The sequence below is a fragment of the Microcebus murinus genome, chromosome 10, assembly GCF_040939455.1.
Source record: "Microcebus murinus isolate Inina chromosome 10, M.murinus_Inina_mat1.0, whole genome shotgun sequence".
NCBI lineage: Eukaryota > Metazoa > Chordata > Mammalia > Primates > Cheirogaleidae > Microcebus > Microcebus murinus.
Window position 1 is genome coordinate 36,854,323 of NC_134113.1, and position 19,529 is coordinate 36,873,851.

The 19,529-nt window shown below is 31.4% G+C and overlaps 1 protein-coding gene across 2 annotated transcripts in view; it reads right to left on the bottom strand.

Moving 5' to 3' along the window:
* Positions 1-2,114: 2,114 nt before the first annotated feature.
* Positions 2,115-19,529, bottom strand: part of OTOGL (otogelin like) — a 138,693-nt gene continuing 121,278 nt past the window's right edge. For both annotated transcript variants that reach the window (XM_076006803.1, XM_012759761.2), the window contains 13 exons: positions 18,115-18,327; positions 17,579-17,683; positions 17,091-17,198; positions 15,100-15,201; positions 14,693-14,797; positions 14,559-14,599; positions 11,941-12,004; positions 10,627-10,805; positions 10,054-10,158; positions 8,640-8,759; positions 7,327-7,372; positions 4,871-4,950; positions 2,115-4,019 (listed from right to left, as the gene is read on the bottom strand). In XM_076006803.1, the coding sequence (XP_075862918.1) occupies positions 3,819-4,019; positions 4,871-4,950; positions 7,327-7,372; positions 8,640-8,759; positions 10,054-10,158; positions 10,627-10,805; positions 11,941-12,004; positions 14,559-14,599; positions 14,693-14,797; positions 15,100-15,201; positions 17,091-17,198; positions 17,579-17,683; positions 18,115-18,327 (1,469 nt within the window). In that variant the 3' untranslated portion in view covers positions 2,115-3,818. The remainder of the gene's footprint in view (positions 4,020-4,870; positions 4,951-7,326; positions 7,373-8,639; positions 8,760-10,053; positions 10,159-10,626; positions 10,806-11,940; positions 12,005-14,558; positions 14,600-14,692; positions 14,798-15,099; positions 15,202-17,090; positions 17,199-17,578; positions 17,684-18,114; positions 18,328-19,529) is intronic.

The following is a 19,529-nucleotide window of genomic DNA, read 5'->3' on the forward strand; positions in this document are numbered from 1 at the left end:
TTGCTTATTATTTGATTTCCTGGTCCATCTCACCCATCCCATCCTGTACCAGCCTCTCCATTACTGAAAATGCACAAAAAATGCACATTTCAACTCTATCAGTTTCCCGATCTGTCCATGTCCTTCCCTCCCACAAGACCTTAGCACATGCTGTTGCCTTCACTTGGAAATGCTTTATTGGATAACTCATACTCATTGATCAGGTCTCAACCTACAAATCACTTAACTCAGAGACCTCACCTTACTTTCCACCCATTCCAAATTAGATTTTTCTGTATCACTAACTCATAGCAACTTCTCTTCCTTTTTGCACTTCTCAGAATTTAGCATTGTTCTTTGATTTATACTAGTATATTCTTATTTTATATCTAAGTATTTAGAAGATGTGATACATTCATAGTTCAAAAATCAAAAACTATATTAAGGTCTACATTGAGGCGGCTTGTTTCCATCCTAGTCTCTATCTGCTCTGATCCACCTCCACCATTTGTTTGTGCCATTTTATTAGTTCATTGTTTACTCTTCCTCTGTAAATACAAGTAATATAATTATATTTTCGTATTTTGGCCCATTTTTTTTAAAAAAAGCTAGCATTCAACATATGCTGTTCTCTATTTCTATACTTTATTTCTTTAAAACTATATTTTAGAGATCATCCCACACCAATATACAAATTTCTTTGCCATTCTTTTTTTCAGTTGCACAGTATTACATTATATGAATTAATATAGTTTCTTCAACTTTTGTTGTTTCTAGCCTTTTCTATGATAAATTATGCTGCGATTAATAATATTCACAAGTGCCATTTTATGTTTTTGTAGGATATATATCCTAGATAGTTTGGTCAAACCCAAATGGAAGTATCTCTATTATTAGTATACATTTCTGGGTTTTCCTTAGGATTTCTACAGTTTCGTGGCATAACCAATGGAATATGAGAGTGCTTATCCTCCCATAGCCTTAAAAAATAAAAATATTCAATAAACTTCTCAATTTTTACTAGATTGGTAGGTAAGAAATTGTATTTCAGTGTAGATTAAATGTGAAATACTTTTATTAAAAGTGTTCTCAGTTATCTTTTTTGTTAAAAGATCCACTAGTACTATTTCTTTTTCTTTGAGCCATTATTTCATGTCCTTAGCTTATTTTCCTATTAATTTATCGATTTTTCCTTTTATGATTTTTCAGCTTTTATGTACATAGCAAGATTAGACTTCATCAGTGATATGCTGCAAATATTGTTTGATTTTACTTTTTTTTACGTTTCTTTTTGCCAGGCAGAATTTGTTTGTTTTCATTTTTCTTACTGTTAAACTTACCAATTTTTTCTTTTGAGCTTTTAGATATTGAATCACCATTAAAATGGCGCTCCCCACTCTAAGATTATAATGAATTTCTTCCCTATTTTCCTTTTAGAACTTCTATCTTGTTTTGTTTTGAACATTTAAATCTGTGATTCATTTAGTTTATCCTGATGTCAGTGTATGTATGAATCCAAATTTCTCTTTGTCCAAGTGACTAGCCAGTTATCCCAACGCCATTTATTTATTGAAGGCCCTTCTGCACTGCTCTGCTGATTTAAGAGCCTCCTTTATCATACACTACCTTCCAATAAGTTTTGAAATCTCCTTCTGGACTTTGTCATATGTATAGTTATTTACTGCCTGCTTTCTTACTGGACTCTAAGTTGCCTCAGGGTGAGGAATGTGTCTGTTTTGTTTAGCCTATGTCCCCACAGTTTAGAATAGTGCCTGGCACGTGACAGGCCCTCAATACATATTGGTTGTATTTGGTGAATGCTTATGAAAGTCTAGGAGAATGTTTCCCTTTTCCCCACAAACAGGTTTAAAGAGTGTTTAACATTTTTAATTTAATAAATATTTTACAGAGACTGAAAATAAAAAATGGGTGATAGACAATATACAATCACGTACTTCTATTTGAGGTACATAACATTTTCTCGTAAGCCAAATATTAATATTTTATCTAAAACATTTAATTCAATATATATCTTGACAGGAATCAAAGAATATTAAAATTTTAACATCTAAAGGAAACACATATATTAAGCACAAACAATATAAATCAATTTTTATATACAGTAGACACTTGGACTTTGCAAATGCAACATTAGTTCTTTTACCCTAAATAATCCTGGAGGTCTAAAATATTTAATAACTGGCAATATTTCTGGGAAGCATTATTTTGAAATGGAAACATTAGTATGTAAAAGCAAGTCCCCCAACTCAAGCTTGATCTTAGCCCATCAGGCCCCAGTATTTGCTTTGCAGTACAACTTTGCTATTCTTATTTATTATACTTATTGATGTTTGACTTCATTTGATACCCACAATTGCACTAAGTAGGTCATTCACTCCTTTATATCGAGGAGGAAACTCAGACAATTATACACTATAGCTGGCAACGAATTTGGGGATTTTCAAAGATCTCAGGACATATTCCTTGCAAATGTCAATAATCTACTGTATTTTAAAAGTGCAGCATTCCATTGTAGAATTATTAATACATTCAGATAATTTTATTTCATTCTTCATTGGCAAAACAGCAGCATTAACAGCAAAAGAGCACTCAACTTCAATAATATGCAAATGATGCAAATACATCTTAAGAATCAGATGTTAATGAGACAGCAAGTAAACTACCTGTTAAATAGTAACAACATATTTAATAGCCCTTTTAATGGTATAAAAAATTAGAAGCTCAATATCTCCCTCCTCTATTTAGCAACTCATGTTATTTTTCCTTGCCCCTTATTATCGGGATATTGGTGTATGGGGGACATTGTTTAAAACATGTTGAACTTAAAAATTTTAATTGTATCCAATGCAAACTCTTTTAAGAATGCAAGATTCTCTAATAGACATCTTGTTATATTGTTTAAAATAAAAGAACATATAGGGCTGGAATGAAAGAGACCTAGAAGTTAATCCAACTGTGAACATGAATTCACTGTATTGTCCACTGAATAAATCTGTACAAGTCACACAGCTTCTCTGGTTATATAGTACACCCACAAAATGAGTGGAATTTGCCATAACATCCCTTATATTCATTCAGGTTTTAAATAATCTAAAATCCCATAGTCCTATGATCTGTCTCTAAGTATACCATTCTTTACAGCTATCTAGATGCCAATTCTAGCTGATCACATTTACTAAAGGTTAAAGGTTAAAGATTAAAGGATGTCTTTTTTGTAATTTTTGTTTCAAAATATTAGGGAGTACAAGTGTTCTTACATGGATGAATGGTATAATGCTGAAGTCAGGGCTTTCAGTGTGCTCATCACCAGAATAGTGTACATTGTACCCAATAGGTAAGTTTTTATCCCTCAGCTCCCTCCGACCCTCCCCCCTTCTTAGTGTCCAATGTCCTTTACACCACTTTATGGCCATGTATACTAAAGGGTGTATTAAACTGGATAGCTATGGCAGACTTTGCAAATCAAAAAAAAAAAATAACTATTGAGTAGAATTGAAGGAATTTTGCAAAATAACCTTCTAATTGACGAGAAATATTTCAGATCTGCTCCATATTGCAATTTTATACATAACAGCATTTCAACTGAACAACTTGCAACCATTTGATTCTCTATGAAAGAATAAAGCAAAAAATCTAATCTTGCTATTCAAGCTGTATATATTTTGTACCAACTGTTAAACTTCCAAACAGTATACTGTTTAACAAAATTCTGAAAAATATTGTTAAACAGTATAAATCTGCCAAGTGCCTAAGCAATAGTGATGGAAGTTAACTCTATTTGACAATATGATGTTGTAGAGTCTTTGAAATCCAAGAGTTTAACTCCACTGGCATGTGCAATCTACAGGTTCCTGGAGAGTGTACATAATTTCAGTGCCATTTCCTGAGCAATACAGAGGCACAGTCAAGTTTCTCACTCCATTTTCACGACAGCACTTGCAGAATCTTAGGTGACTTTCAATATTGATGTTATAAATGGTAGCTGATGGGCATTTTCCATCACAAGATGCAACATTTATCTGTAAGGAGAGACAATGAGAAAAATTGTCTTAAAATTTTTAAAACCCTGGTTATTATTAGGTTACATTAAGAAGTCAAATGAAAGCAATGCTTTCTTCCTCATCATTTCCAACACTCAACCTTTTGCATGCTAGAAAATTGTGGTAAATACTAAGTTGAAACAATTCACATAAGTTAAAAGAATGTTTTATAGCAATGCCCAGCATAGTAATGCCGACATAACTCAAGGCATGAAATGTGCACACATAGCTAGACACACATATGGAACATGTTAATCACAACCGAATGATTCTCTTGTCACCTGTGTTATGTCATGACTCAAGTAGACTATAGAACTGGACAGATCATATTAGAGGGACAAAATTAAAAGTAGGGCTCCTTTTGTTGAGCAAAATTTTAAAGTTAAGGCATGAAATGTGCACACATAACTAGACATATAGACATACATATGGAACATGTTAATCACAACCTAATGATTCTATTGTCAACTGTGTTATATCATGACTCAAGTAGACTATAGAATTGGATAGGTCATAATAAAGAGGCAAAATTAAAAGTAGGGCTCTTTTTGTTGAGTAAAATTTTATAGTTAATATATAGTCAAATATATTTAGATTTAACTTCCAGCTCTCTGGATTACATTTATCATTCAAAACTGTTGACCATGCTAAGAATAATTCATACTTCTTCACATGCAGAATATTTTAATATTAGAATGTAGAAATAATCTCAAAGTTAAATATTATAAGTGTTAGCATTTTGTTGGCTTACAAACTTATTAGTTCTGTGACACACATACTTCTGGAAAGATGTATGCCCTTTATGTAACAAATGATATTTTTCCACTTACAGGGCTTTGGCTCACACAGTCCTGTTTCCTTATGATTGATTTAATGATCACTTTCTGGCATATTCTTTCTTCTCGTTTGCCTAATAAAATATAAAATGTACTTATTCATCAAAAGGCTTATGTCAAATTGTTTCTTAATTCAGTTAAACATATCAATATATTTACAATTGAAAATTGATATATTTACATGAAATACTTTCCAGTTTTAAAAGACATTTAAGACTCCACTCTTACATATTTTATGTGCAATATTTATTTTCACCTTTTAAATAGAATATCTTATGCTTTCTAGCTTTATACTTATTTATTTCTACTTTTTATCTTGTCTTAGATTATCATAATCACAAATTGAAAATATTTTATGCATGTAATAATGCTAACATCAACCTGTGCACAGTATATATGTGTGCTTAAAGTAATTTTTGGAATGAACCATAATGTAAGTAAATACATACATACATAATTAATTCATAAGTACACATATAAATTTAATTTTAAAATAAAAATTGAGAGATTTAAAATCATATTATCTAATGGATACTAATATAAAATAATGGAAAATATAATTGAATTCTTTATCAACCATATTGAAAAATATGGATGAGTCATACTTGATTTTATAGCTCTGAAATGATCCCATTATGATTTCAAATGAAAACTCCTTGTTCATAATATATTAATGAGTCTGTGTGATAAATTATTGCTTGATAATACACTTGAGAATATATATTTAATGCTATATAATAGTGGATGTAATCTTTGAATCAATATGCAAAAAACAAATTCTCACCTCACTTTGTTACTAACTTGCTTTACCCATATAAAAAGGGTAAGTTTGGAGACAGAAAGATACAAGGAAGAACAAATGTGAACGTGAAGTTGGCCATCTACAAGCCCAGGAGAAAGGCTTTAAGAGAAAGGCTCTGCCCCATAGCCCTAAGAAGGAACCAACCCTGCTAACTCTCGGTTTTGGATGTCCAGTCTCCAGAAGTGAGACAATACATTTCTGTTTTTTAAGCCACCCACTTTGTGGCACTTTGTTACAGCAGCCCTGCAAACTAGTAGAATTATAAAGTATATGCCATGCCATCTCATGTTGACTTGTTTGTTTGTTGTAGTTTGTTGAATTTGGCTTTTCACATGCTCTATTTATAAAACTCAGTTGTTCTAACCCTGCCACTAATCAGCAGAGGGCAACATTCAGCCTCTGCCTTCTCCTAAAACTTGTTTTCTTGATGTTCCAAAATATCACAAGTAGGTTAAGAAGCAGTCTCTGAAATCAGACCTAGAGCAGATTTTCAGCATTACTGCTCAATAGAGGTATGACTTGGACAAATTATTTAACCCCCTCTAAAATGAAAAGCAGAATAATGTCAGAACCTATTTCATGGGATTTTTTTTAAGGAATCAATATTATGTAGAAAACTTAGGAGAGTTCTTGATTTATAAGCTGTACTATATTCAGTTGTATATATTATAACTATATTGTATCAATATTTTAATGCATTATAATATTCTGTTCAATATGACTGTACAGCTCTAAATAGACAAGACTAATCTGACATATTCATAGGACTTCATCCTTTATGAAAGAAGTCATCCTTTATGAAAGAAATCTCCCTTAAGAGTCATGCTAATTTGTATCTAAAAATCCATCCCTTTACCATGGCATTATTAACTTGAACTGTGTTGTGTCCCTTACCTGAGAACTTCTCTACACAATTTTAAAATTACTTTCTCTGCCAATTTTTTTAAAACTCTTATTTTTATATTGATATTAATACATGAACACTTTAAAAACAAAAAATGATATGGTCTCATCAATAGATCCCCATTCTATCTCAGCCCTAAAATCATTCAACATTACCATGAAATAAAACTTGTCAAACTAATGCAAAACAGATTGAATTCATATAACTTTAATTATCAAAATAATCATGGGAACTTTTACATATAGAATATAAATACAATTCACTAAAATGGTATTTCCCAAACTTATTGTATGCAACCATAAATTTGTTCTTGTTCAGATAGGTTTGGAAAATACTGCACCCCATATGTGCTTTCTTACTGGAGTCACAATGCCATTCTCACTGTAACCTACTTAACTTTATGTAAGTTCAGTATGTTCCAAAAAAAAATTGATGATAATATATTTTAACTTAAAGTCTATTAAAATCCTATGGAGTACCTTTTGGGAAATGGCACAATAAAGAAATTTCCGATATTGAAATTAAAATTAACTCAATTAAAATACTTTATTCACACTCCAGAAGATAAAGACTAAATTGCCAAATTATCAACCACATGACACAAAAAGCTTTTAATAACATACTTTATATAATTTTTTGCCTCTTTGCAACATAGGAACTGAATTTTATGAGGAAAAAACATAGTCATTATGAGCAATTAAAACCAATCTACCAATTTAATGCATGCAATGTGTCTTCACTTACAGATCTTACAACAGCCTTCATTGTAAAGCTTTACAATCCCTTCATTCTAGAAAGAGAGAAAAGGAATAAAGTCAGTAAATACAGTGTTCATCCATTTCCCCTTAGACTAGAAATAGAAAACTAACTTTCCTAATAGTTTTATTAAACATCACAAAGAACTATTTCTAGTAATAATTTTACATTAAAAAATTAGAAACAGATTTTTATTACATTATTTCTACATTAGTAATATGAATGAATGCAAAGAGATTACCCCACTTCAGACTTTTTAAATGCCACAGAATATTTTTAACAAAAGAAAATAATAATAGCTATTCTAAATAGAGGCCATTATTTATTTCAAATCCTTGAAATAACCCTATGTTTCTGAATATAATTATGTTCTGAATGTTAAAATGTAATATCCTTTTCTTCAATATTTTATTTTTCAGAAAAATCCCCTACCTCAGGATGACTCTTGTCTAAGGCTAAATTAATAAAATTTTATTGATTACTGATTAGCAATTCTTACAATAATTGCAAACTGCTTTAGTAACCTGCAAATTGCAACTAAAATAAAAAAAAAAATTTACTGTATAAAAATGAGTCTGTGATATAAGATGATGCCTAAATTTCTTTCCAGAGCTGAAATTCTATGACTTTAGTACATGTTATAACTAGCTAGCTAGCCATCATCATTGAAAAGGTACATCTTGAAAAAAAATCAGTAAGACTATGCTATTTCTCTATGTAACAGAACAAATCTCACTTTTCATTAGGAATTATTATTGACCAAATAATTAAAGCCTTTTTTAAAAACTTTAAAAATAAAAATTGTATCACTTTCAAAAATCTTTCCCAACAGGCTCTTCTCTGAGAGAATAGGATATTGATAAAGTAAAGGATCAGCCATGCTATAATTTCTGCTGAGTTCTCCAGTGGCCTGTGCTCTGAAAACTAAAGCAAATGTCATATAGGCCAGCATGTATTAAAGGGTGAGTGACATCATAAATCTGGAGATTGGTTTAAGAAAGTAAATGGTCAACCTCTGATTCATTATCTTATTAATCGGTACTAAAAGGGAGGCCAGGTCTGCTGACAAAATGATTTTGCAATAATCCTTGGATTTACACATAAAAACCCAAAGATAGCAAAGTATCCATTCAGAGAGAATCAAAATTATTTGGAACACCATATATAACTCAAAACAGCAAACTGAAGAAATTAAATAGAGCTTATAAGCTGTAATGTAAGTATGACCTTGGAAAACATTAATGTGCATTTTCTAAATTGTATTTCATACTAAATTTTCTTAGATATAACAAAATACAAACCATTTTGCATTCAGTTTCATTAAAAGGGGGACAGACCATACTGTAATTCAGAATCATAGCACCTTCATCAGTCTGAACACATTCATATGTGGTGCAATTATAGTGCCAAGTACTTCCCTCCTAAAAAATAAAGAGAAAGTTACTATTTTGCATATTTAAATCCGCTATATTTTTAAGTAGAATATTTCTTATCCTCCTGAATAAATATCAAAAGTCAAATCAAGATGCAGAGAGCTTCTTGTGACATAAAATGTTTCATCTTAAAACGTTCCCAAATTTATCTAAAATGATTAAAAGTACATGTATGTGTATCATGTGTGGTTGTATATGTTAGGTTTTATACAAAAACTGAGATGTAAATGTGAAGTGAAGCTGTAGAGGGGAAAGAAGCAAATAGATAACTGTTTCTACTACAAAATTAATTATCTCTTTTGGCCAAGTGTCAAAGGTCTTGCTCTAATATTTCCTCACTAATTATAAAAAAACAAATCATATTACTCATATTCCTCCTTTCCTGAGATTTGTTTATTCTTCCTTCTACTCCCTTATCACCAAAAAATTTTAAAAAATATTTAAATGATAGTGTTTATAGACTTATGCTTCTAATTTTGTATACCTTATGGTTATTTTAAAACCTATTCCTATTTTTTAACAAATGTTTAACTACTATTTCATTCCTGATTTCAGAATTCCTATTTAAAAATAAAGTTAGCTGAAATAATTACACAACTATTAGGCTTAATTGTTGATCTATATTTTTATTTTATAAAATTATAACCCATAATTATGGGTTTTAATATATATTATATACATTATATTATATATAATTATTTTAAAATAATGTCAAACTTTGACTTAAAGATTATTTATGGACAAGTAAAGAATTTTAATAAACCTGACTACTTTCTTTTCCCTACATTCTAAATTTATGAATAGCTTTAGGTCTTCTATGACCCCAATTGGAAAAGATCTGTAAGTCCAAGTATGAAAGAAGATAAAATATTCAAATTCAGGAAATATAGTAATATCTAATTTGTCTGAAATCAAAAATTAGCTGTTGCATATAAATGTTAATAGTTCTTTTCTTTGTAATGATTAGAAATCATTATTCCCCAAAACTTACTTCTTTTATCAGGAAAACAACAGTGAAGATCTATGATAAAATAAGTTTGAAAAACAAGTTAAACATGTTTTTTTACAATAGAAATTATCAGATGCTCCAAAATGTAACAAATGTAACTATGTCTTGTGTGTTGTAAGTGTATTGTATATGTGTGTGCATTTTTTTATGTAGACGTGTGTGTGTTGGGAGGGACATTTTCCAAACTTATATGACTCAAGAACGTCTTCTTCAGAAAGTAGCACAGAGAGCTACCCTCCAAGGAACACATTTTAGGAAATAAAAAATTCATACCTCATATATAACTGATGTTCCATTTTCCATATAAAATTTGCAGGATACATTTTTGCAAGTACCACAACAATCATAATCACTTGGGGATGGAGTGTATACCTGGTGCTGCACATAATAATAATACATGAATTAGCCACACAATATCAATATTTTTAACAAATTAATTCTGGGGAATTATTTCTTCCCAACATAACTTTAAGCTGCCTCCAGATGTCTCTAAGCATTTCTAAGGTTGAATTTGAGGAGCTTCAAGTAATGATTGACTTTATATAGCTATACTAGAAGTGAAATAGATGTTAATCTTTATATCTAACAGCCAAAATTCTAAGCAGGTGTAACAACTTCAGGTCAAGCAAGCTGGCAAGCTGTAGATAATAAGACTCCTGAACTTTCCACATACACAGGAAAGTGAAAATCTACATCATATAGATATACTACAAAATAATTGACTGTAGAAGAACATCTCAAGTATATATTTTTAACTCATGGAGTATTCACTAGTTCAAATTCTGTAGCTGCCATTTTTAGACTCATTAATTGCTCTCTTCAGAAGGACTTATAAAGAATACTTACAACATCACATTCTTTTGAACAATTCACCACGGTAAAATTCAGAGTGTGAAAGCCAGTGTAGTTATCTTTTTCTTCTAGACACTCTATCGTATAACAAAAGTCCCCTTCCAAATACTTTATCATGGATTGTCCAGGATTCAATACTGATACTTCTTGAAATACACACACATCATCCTTTTCTAAGAATAGAAAAAATAGTCAACAAGAAAATATGCTACTGATTTTTTATTAATCTATCACTAGAACTTATATTTTATTAATCTATCATTGGAACTATGGTTTCATTGTGATGTGACAATTTTTCAAAACCAATGAAGATCTTTGCCTTTACATAGTGTCAACAACCCAATAGTTTACTTAATAATTAATGTAGTACATTTACTCCTTGAGACACAATAAGAAATTGATCTGTAAAATCAACTATTTACAGTTTGAACTTCCTCCAAAACTGTATTTATAGCAGGTTCCAGAATATGAGATCTCAGGGATGAGAAAACTACTCCCTGCTCCTTCTTTAGGACACATAACATGACCACTGTTGGAAGTGGATGTTGAGGGAGGTAAAGTCTAATCCAATAGTAGCCCTCTTCATGATGAGATTAAATGACATTTCATTTCATTATTTTTTAATTATTATTTTGAGAGAAAATTTTCAATTTTCTAGTGTTGCAAAACAAATGGTCATGCACATTATGTTTCATGATGGATGTAGCTGATTTAATAATGTGCTATCATATCTTTAAAAGAGAAACATCAGGGTAGGCTGGTATAGTGAAGAACTCAATTCAGAAGCTCTTTGTGAATTTCCAACACTGAACTTAAGCTTTCTCTCATATAAAAATACAAAACTTTCAAGCCATTTATCAAAAGAGTTTTTTCCTATTAGCCTATTAATACTTAAATATAACAATTTGTTATTTCATAGAAAAATCAACTTTATGCTTTGCAATGTTAACATCAATAATAATAAAATAATGGGCAAAAACTTTATAATTTTAGATGCCTATTTTTGAAAAATTAAATATAGTCATATTAAAAAAAGTTCTAGTATCATCTTTAAAATTCTATGAAAGCTTTGAAAAAGATTTTCATTTTTCTGTCCTATTATCAAAATTTTCAGAACATTTAGAGATATTACAAAAGAAGAAACTGAAAAATAATAGTATATTTTTATACTCAAATAATGACAAATGGTTTAAAATGTATAATATTATACATATTCCAAATACTTTGAGATTTTAAATTTATTCATAGTAAAAAACAGACACCTATGCTACTCATTTATAATTTAAAAGTTACAAAAGACATAGTTACCACAGAGATACTTTACACATCCACAGTCACTCTGAAAATTATGGTCTATTGTAGTAAATTCTCCCTATTAGAAAGATATTATTATTATTGTTGTTACTTATCATGTAGCTTATGACATAACAATTGTAAGTATTTATTATATATATACATTTATAATATCTAATAAGTTGTCTACCACATATAGCAGGTGCTTAATAAATATTTGATAGTAAATAGGCTTGGATTAGCCCAGTGATCACTTAATTAGTAGCCCATGGAAAAAAATCACAATAAATAATGTGACCACAGCTCACTCAATGTCTCTAAACTTTAATTTACTTATCTTTTAAGTGAGTGAAGGTAGATAGGATGATCTTTATGAGCTGTTCTAACTTTGAAATTATATCATTTGATTCTGAGCTTCTGGAGGGCAATCAAAGATAACACTTGCCAACCCTGGGAACTTTGCTTCATGGAAATGTTCTTGATCTGCTCTACAGAGTTGGTCCAGGGCTCTGATGTCTACATCTAAGCAAGCCTGCAGTGGCATATAGAGCAGTCAAAGAACAGTATAGTAGAGTGGTTAACAGCAAAGTCTATGAGACTGCCTTTGTGCCAACCCTAGCTCTGGTACTTACTAACTGATTTAGGGCACATTACTTAGCCAATATGTTCCTCATTTCCCTCATCTATAAAATAGGGATAATAATACTGCTTACCTGTTAGGGTGTTGAGAGAAATAAGTGACTCAATATGTGTAAAGAGTTTAGAATGGGACTGACACACAGAAAGTGCTATATAACCTTTAGCTGTTAATAAATTGTTGTCATGATAGATACTAAAACTTTGCCCTATTGGGAATGATACAGATTCTTCCAAGCAAGCACAGAACCATGCTTAAAGTTTCAAGAATTGTATTTTAAGCATCAGCTTATCCTGAGTACATTTAATTTTCATATGGTATGCATAATAAAATCTATTTGATTCTTTATAAAAATAAATGATTCAAACAGATTCATAGTAATATATAAGATACTTATTCCTGTAAGCTAATAATATCTTACTTTTTATAGTGCCTTATAAGTTGTAAAGTAGTTTCATAAACATTAACTCATTTGATGTTTTAAGACTTTCCAATAAATAATGTGACCCTGGATTACACAATTCCAATGGGACTGAAAACACATAGAATAATGGAGTTAAAAGTAATAAATCAAATTATCCCAGTGTATAAGCTACTTTTAAAAAGATTTTAAAAGGATGTATTAGACTCATACTAATTCTTTTAGGCCACTTACCCATCTGTTTTTTAATAGTTAAAGCCACATGCTCACTTTGTCCTCTCAAGTTTAGGTTTAAATATTCTATTCTTCCCTTCTATACTTATTTCCTTTGAGATCTCACCCACCTATTTAGTTACACTGTTATTGTAAGTACCCCATTTCACTGAGAGAAAATACCTCAATTGCTCTACTAACATTTAATATTACATGAAATATAATGGTAATTTTCTACTCCCAAGTGAGTAGTATCACTCCCCTTTAAAGTAAGTAGCAAAATCATTTTAGGCTGCTTCCACTTTCTGGCTATTATGAATAGTGCTTCTATGAACATTTGAGTATTTGCTTTGTGTGGACATACGTTTTCATTTCTTATGGGCATATACTTAGAAGTGAGATTGCTAGGTCATATGGTAGCTCTATGTTTAACCTTTTGAGTAATAGCCAAGCTATTTTCCAAAGCAGCTACACCATTTTACTTTGCTACCAGCAATGTATGAGGGTTTCAATTTCTCCACATCCTTGGAGAAATCATTACGTGTTATTTTCTTTTTAGCAGATGTAAAATTGTATCTCATTATTGTTTTGATTTACATTTAAATAATGCTTAATGATGTTAAGCATCTTCTTATGTGCTATTGGTCATTTATATTTATATATCTTATTTGGATAAATGTCTAGGTATATCCATGTAATGAAATATTATTTAACAATAAAAAGGAATGAAGTAGTGATATATGCAACAACATGGATTAACCTTGAAAACTTTATGCTAAGTGAATGGCACCAGACATAAAAGACCACATATTATATGATTCCCTTTATATGAAATATCCAGAATAGGAATATATAGACAGAAAGTAGACTAGTGATTTCTGAGGGCTGGGGAGTTTAGAGAGAAACCAGGAGTGACTGCTAACAGGTCCAGGGTTTCTTCTTGGGGGTGATAAAATTGCTCTAAATTTTTTTTAAATTCAGGATATTATGGGGGTACAAACATTCTGGTTACGTGAAATGCATTTGCCTCGCTCAAGCCAGGGCTGCAAGCGTATCCTTCCCCCATATAGTGTGCCCTGTTTCCATTTGTGGGTTTACCCCCCACCCTCTCTACTGATTGTGTTTATGACTGAACAACTTTGTACGTTAAACAATAACATACTACGCATATTTATATACCAAGTAAAATATAAAATGTTGACCATTCTCTAATATCAGAGCACATTATGTTAACCTAATTAAAAGTACAATTTAATGAGGATAATTTCATTAACTCTGAAAAGAACTCAGAAATGAAAGAGATACAGGAAGAATAAACTGATTTAAATAATATGACAAGCCAATCAAAATATATGTTCTTACCACTTCACAAGTTGGCATAACAAGGTTTTCACAGTTACATTCTAAAAGGCAAAAATCAAGAACATATTTACTTAGTACATTAATCAAAATACATCAACTTATTGGAATAAAATTTTAATATGAAAATTAGTTACCACAATGCCATGTTGGACAACAATGACCAGAAACATTTTCTTTCACAAGATTCATGTCTTCTGCACAGGTGAGTAGTGGCACAGGACAAAGATTTGGCTCACAAACTAAAAATAAAAATTACATGAATAAAGATTGATTTCATGTAATTGCCATTTCTCATTACCCACCATTTAGTTCACTGCCATAACCGATGTAGTGCATGAATTCATATTTCCCAAGTGCTGCCTCTCTCACCATCTGATTGCCATGTGTTGGTGAAGATAAAATGAGTGACTTATAAGCAGGTGCAACAAGAATAGTAATGCGGAAATAGCTCATCAAGTGAAGAGCACTGAAAAAGGGTCTGGTTTCATGGTACAACTAAGGTGCACTTCTAAATATTTTAAATTACTTAAGATACACTTACCACAGTAATACTGAGGACAACAGAAGTGTGTGGTGTTAAGATCCACTGTGAGAAATTCCCCAGTGGTACACAGTGGAACAGGTTCAGTGCAAGATTCACAGACTAAAGTTGAAACAAAAGGAGAGAAATCATAGCTGAACTAAAATAAATTAATTATTAATACAGATTATTTTAGACAAATCATATCAAAATAAAATACATCATGTTTAATACAATAGGAAATAAGGAAAATAAGATATATCCTCTTATTTGGTCATAAAAACAATAATACTGAGTATATTGCCTTATGTTTTCCAAGCACAATGTCATATAGAACACCATCTTATCAGGAAGATAGAGCATTCATATTTCCAGGGTAATTTGTTCTCACTAGGATCAAAATATCATTTGTTGATTAATTTAAGTTTTCTTAATTCACTACCCTTGATTACTCCAATTTATGGATGAACAATGTGGTAGGCACTTGTTCTTTTGGGCTGCTCAGTATCCCCTCCCAACTTTGATAACAACTCTCTGAATAACCATGAGGAAATGCCTCACCCACATAGTCTTGCAGTAACTGTCAATAAGAGTGCCTCATACCACTATGCCACTGTGTAGGAACAACTCACACTGGATGAATCAGAATTGCTTTCAGTGGAATTTCAATCACATATAGAAGAACACCAGGATAAGACATAGATGAAGCTGGCTCTCAATCATTAGAGATCTCCACCTTGAGCATCTGGTTCTCTCCTTCCTAGGGCTTGTCTGCTCTGCTTTATCTTGATTCTTCCTCAAAGCCTTCAAATAACTGGTTGTGTTTAAGCTAGCCAGAATCAATCAGCTTTGACATTTGCAGCCAATGAACCTTAACTGATTCAAAGGGATGTGTTTGATTTCATCTAAGCATCTCACAAAATACAGCATCCTTTTATGATAAAAACCATCAATAAACTAGGCATAGAAGAAACATACCTTAAAATTATAAAAACCATATATGAGAAAGAGTCAGTATAATGTTTCTCATATACTGAATGGGGAACATCATACTGATGGGGAAAAGTTGAAAGTATTCCCCATAACAAGGAATGCTCCCCTAACAAGTGGAACAAGATAAGGGTGCCCACTGTTACCACTTATATTCAACACAGTACTGAAAGTCCTAGCCAGAGAAATCAGACAAAAGAAAGAAATAAAGGGTATCCAAATTAGGAAAGAGGAGGTCAAATTATCACTTTTTGCTGATGATATTATCTTGTATCTAGAAAATCCCAAAACTCTGCCAAGGGACTCCTATAATTGATAAATAAATTCAACAAAGTCTCAGGTTACAAAATCAATGTATGCAAATCAGTAGCATTTCTATATATCAATAACAATAAAGCTGAGAATCAAATCAAAGACTCAATACCATTTGCAATAGCTACAAAGATAATAAAAAGCTTAGGAATATATTTAACCAAGGAGGTAAAATCTACCTTAACTACCAAAAAATCGTTGATATTTCATTTGATATGGAAAATAGGGAATTTTGACTTTTCATTGTCCAGTTCATCAGATAGAATATTTAGCTCCAGTCATTTCCCAGACATCCTTTGTTTCTACCATTCTCTTTTGAGATTGATAGCTCACACATGATATACAGAAGACAAGGTTTTAAAGAGGTCCTATAATGTCTTAGCAGAGCCCATTATTCTAACTGATTCTTCAAGGAAAGCCAGTGCTAAATTTTTCTTCAAAAAGAACTAGGCATTGAGGAAAAAACACTCGATTTTATTATCTTGGTCATGTTTGGAGTGATGAAGTCTTTGTTGAAAGGGGAAGTTACTGAATGTCACTCATTACCAATAGTCATTTAAAATGCCATACTTTATTGTCTACAGTTCTTATTCAGTTGAATTCCTATAACATTAAAATATTGGTTACCATCAGTCCCATGATCACATCAAGTAAGAGATTGTCCCTAGATCATCCATCTTCTTCCAAGAAATTATTTTCAGAATACTCACTACAGACAGGTGAAAAACAGCAAGGTTCTTCCTGTTGAACTTGAATCATGAATTGGTCTTCTCTGCATTCTGGTGTTGAAATATTGGGGCATTTCAATGGGTCACATTCTGTATAAATATAAAGATATTTGACAATTTGTATAGAGTGAGATGATAAAATAAATAGTGTTTAGTTCTCTTTGAATCTGTAATAATTAACTTATATTAAAGGTAATTTTAGTGAAAATATATAAGAAATAATAATTTATACACATATATACAAATATATTATATATACTTTATATATAATTAAATACAAATATGTATATATTTATATATAAATATATATCTTTATAAAGAAAATACAGGTTTAAAAACTATCTTTAGCAATACAACTTCACAATCTTTTCTAATAAATCATTACATTGAGATACAAAGAATAAGAATTTAAATTTTTATTCTGAATGAACAATGAACCTCACTTTTATTTTTCCCAATTTATTACTCACCACATTGGTACTGTGGACAGCAAGAAAGAGGGCTGTAGCCAACAATCAATTTTTGACTATTTGTACATGTTGGAATGGTAGTTTCACACAAAGTCATGTCACATCCTAGCAATAAAAAAACAAAGTATTAAAATATCAGTGAATATAACTAAAATCTTGTGCTAACTCAAAAGCAAGGAAATGAATCTCACTATGCATGTTTTTACACTGTAATTGAACCCATTCAGCTAACAAAACGAACCACATGTGAAAAGGCAGCAGCTTTCAGATTTGCCTATTGAGGTCTTTCACCTTTGACTGTCATAAATCAAAGATTCCCAGATCCTTTCTCTTGTTGTATATTGCTGAATATTATTAACTGCTAACAGCTAGAGTTTTGTATGTGTATTTACAAAATTGACAGAACCACAATACTGCAAAACTTGCTTTGATATGGTACATTTTTTACACAAAGCCTCATTGATACCTTTCTTTTTCACTGAGAACATCAACATATGCTGTAGAATTAACTGACTATGAGGCTTCCACATACATACCACAAACTTCCCTTGAACAGCAGGTCCATTTATCAGTGATGCCTATAACAACTTCAGCTTCTCGTTCACAAACTGGAGAGGGCTCTTCATCACAGTCAGGTTCTATAGGAATAATGCTTCCGTTCTCCAGACATTTGTATAAGGCACATTCATCAATGCCTCCATTCCAAATCTCCCCAGCAGTGCGGGGTTGGTCTTCACTATCAGTGCATGCTTAAAAGATCAACAAAGTTATACCACTCATAACCTGGACACCAAAATAAGCCATCAAATCAAATCAAGCCAAATCAAGCCATCGTGCTTTGGTTTCAGACAGTGACATGGTCCAGCAATATAGATGATATGTCAAATTTCCTTTCTTAGGTTCCTCTTTGCTTTCATCACCTACCAGCTTATAATTTTCTTTAATAAAAGTTTTTACATAGTCCACAGAAAATATTTTCCCTTTTACCACCATCTGTAAATTTGTATGTCTTCTTCTATAAATAAGATGATCTATGAATTTTTTACACTTTAACTCCTGTTAATATAATTTTTTTAGCTTAAACAAACTCAGTAATGTAAATTTAGTTTTAAAATAGTAACTGTTAAAAATGAGTGGTGTTAGAAAACAAAGAAGTCCCTACTTCACATTAACATTTATGTCATATGAAAATTCAAAATATTTTTTGCTTTAAAATCTAAAAGTTGAAAGTAGGCAATCAAGCAAAATATCATCTAGTGACTACTAGTTTTACCTAAAAGTTTTATTTTATGATAAATATAGCGTCCTAGTAGTTCTTTTAAGGAATGATAAAGATAAATGTAAACCATATTTCCAGCCTCCAGTGAATTTCTCTTATTCTATCTACTAGCAAACCAAACCTCAAAGATCTCTAAAGAACAAATATATATACTCCTGTGTATTCTCAAATTCTTCCACAGATACTTTCTACACTGGCAAACAGAAACTTGTTTCTGAAAGATGCATTTCACTTCTACTTGCCTTTTTCTTTAGTTTTAGCTAATTCTCTTTTCTTCGGACCATAATGAAGAGCCCCATGACTCCCAGAATACTGTGCTGCAATTTTCTCAGTTTTGCACTTTTTGCATCTGCCACTACCATTAAGACAATGCATCAAAATAAAATAGTTTGAGAATGAAATCGGAAATATTAAATGTTTCCCCCTAGTGTCTTAGTCCATATGTGTTACTATAAGGGAATAACAGAGACTGGGTAAATTATAAAGAAAAGAGGTTTATTTAGCTCACAGTTCTGCAGGCTAGGATAGCCAAGAGGCCTGGTGCCAGCATCTGCTCAGCTTCTGGTGTAGGCTTCCTACTGTGTCATAATATGGCAGGTCAAAGGGGAAGTGGACATGTGCAAAAGGGACCAAACTTGAGGATGAACCTCCCTTTATAAAAACTCACTCAGG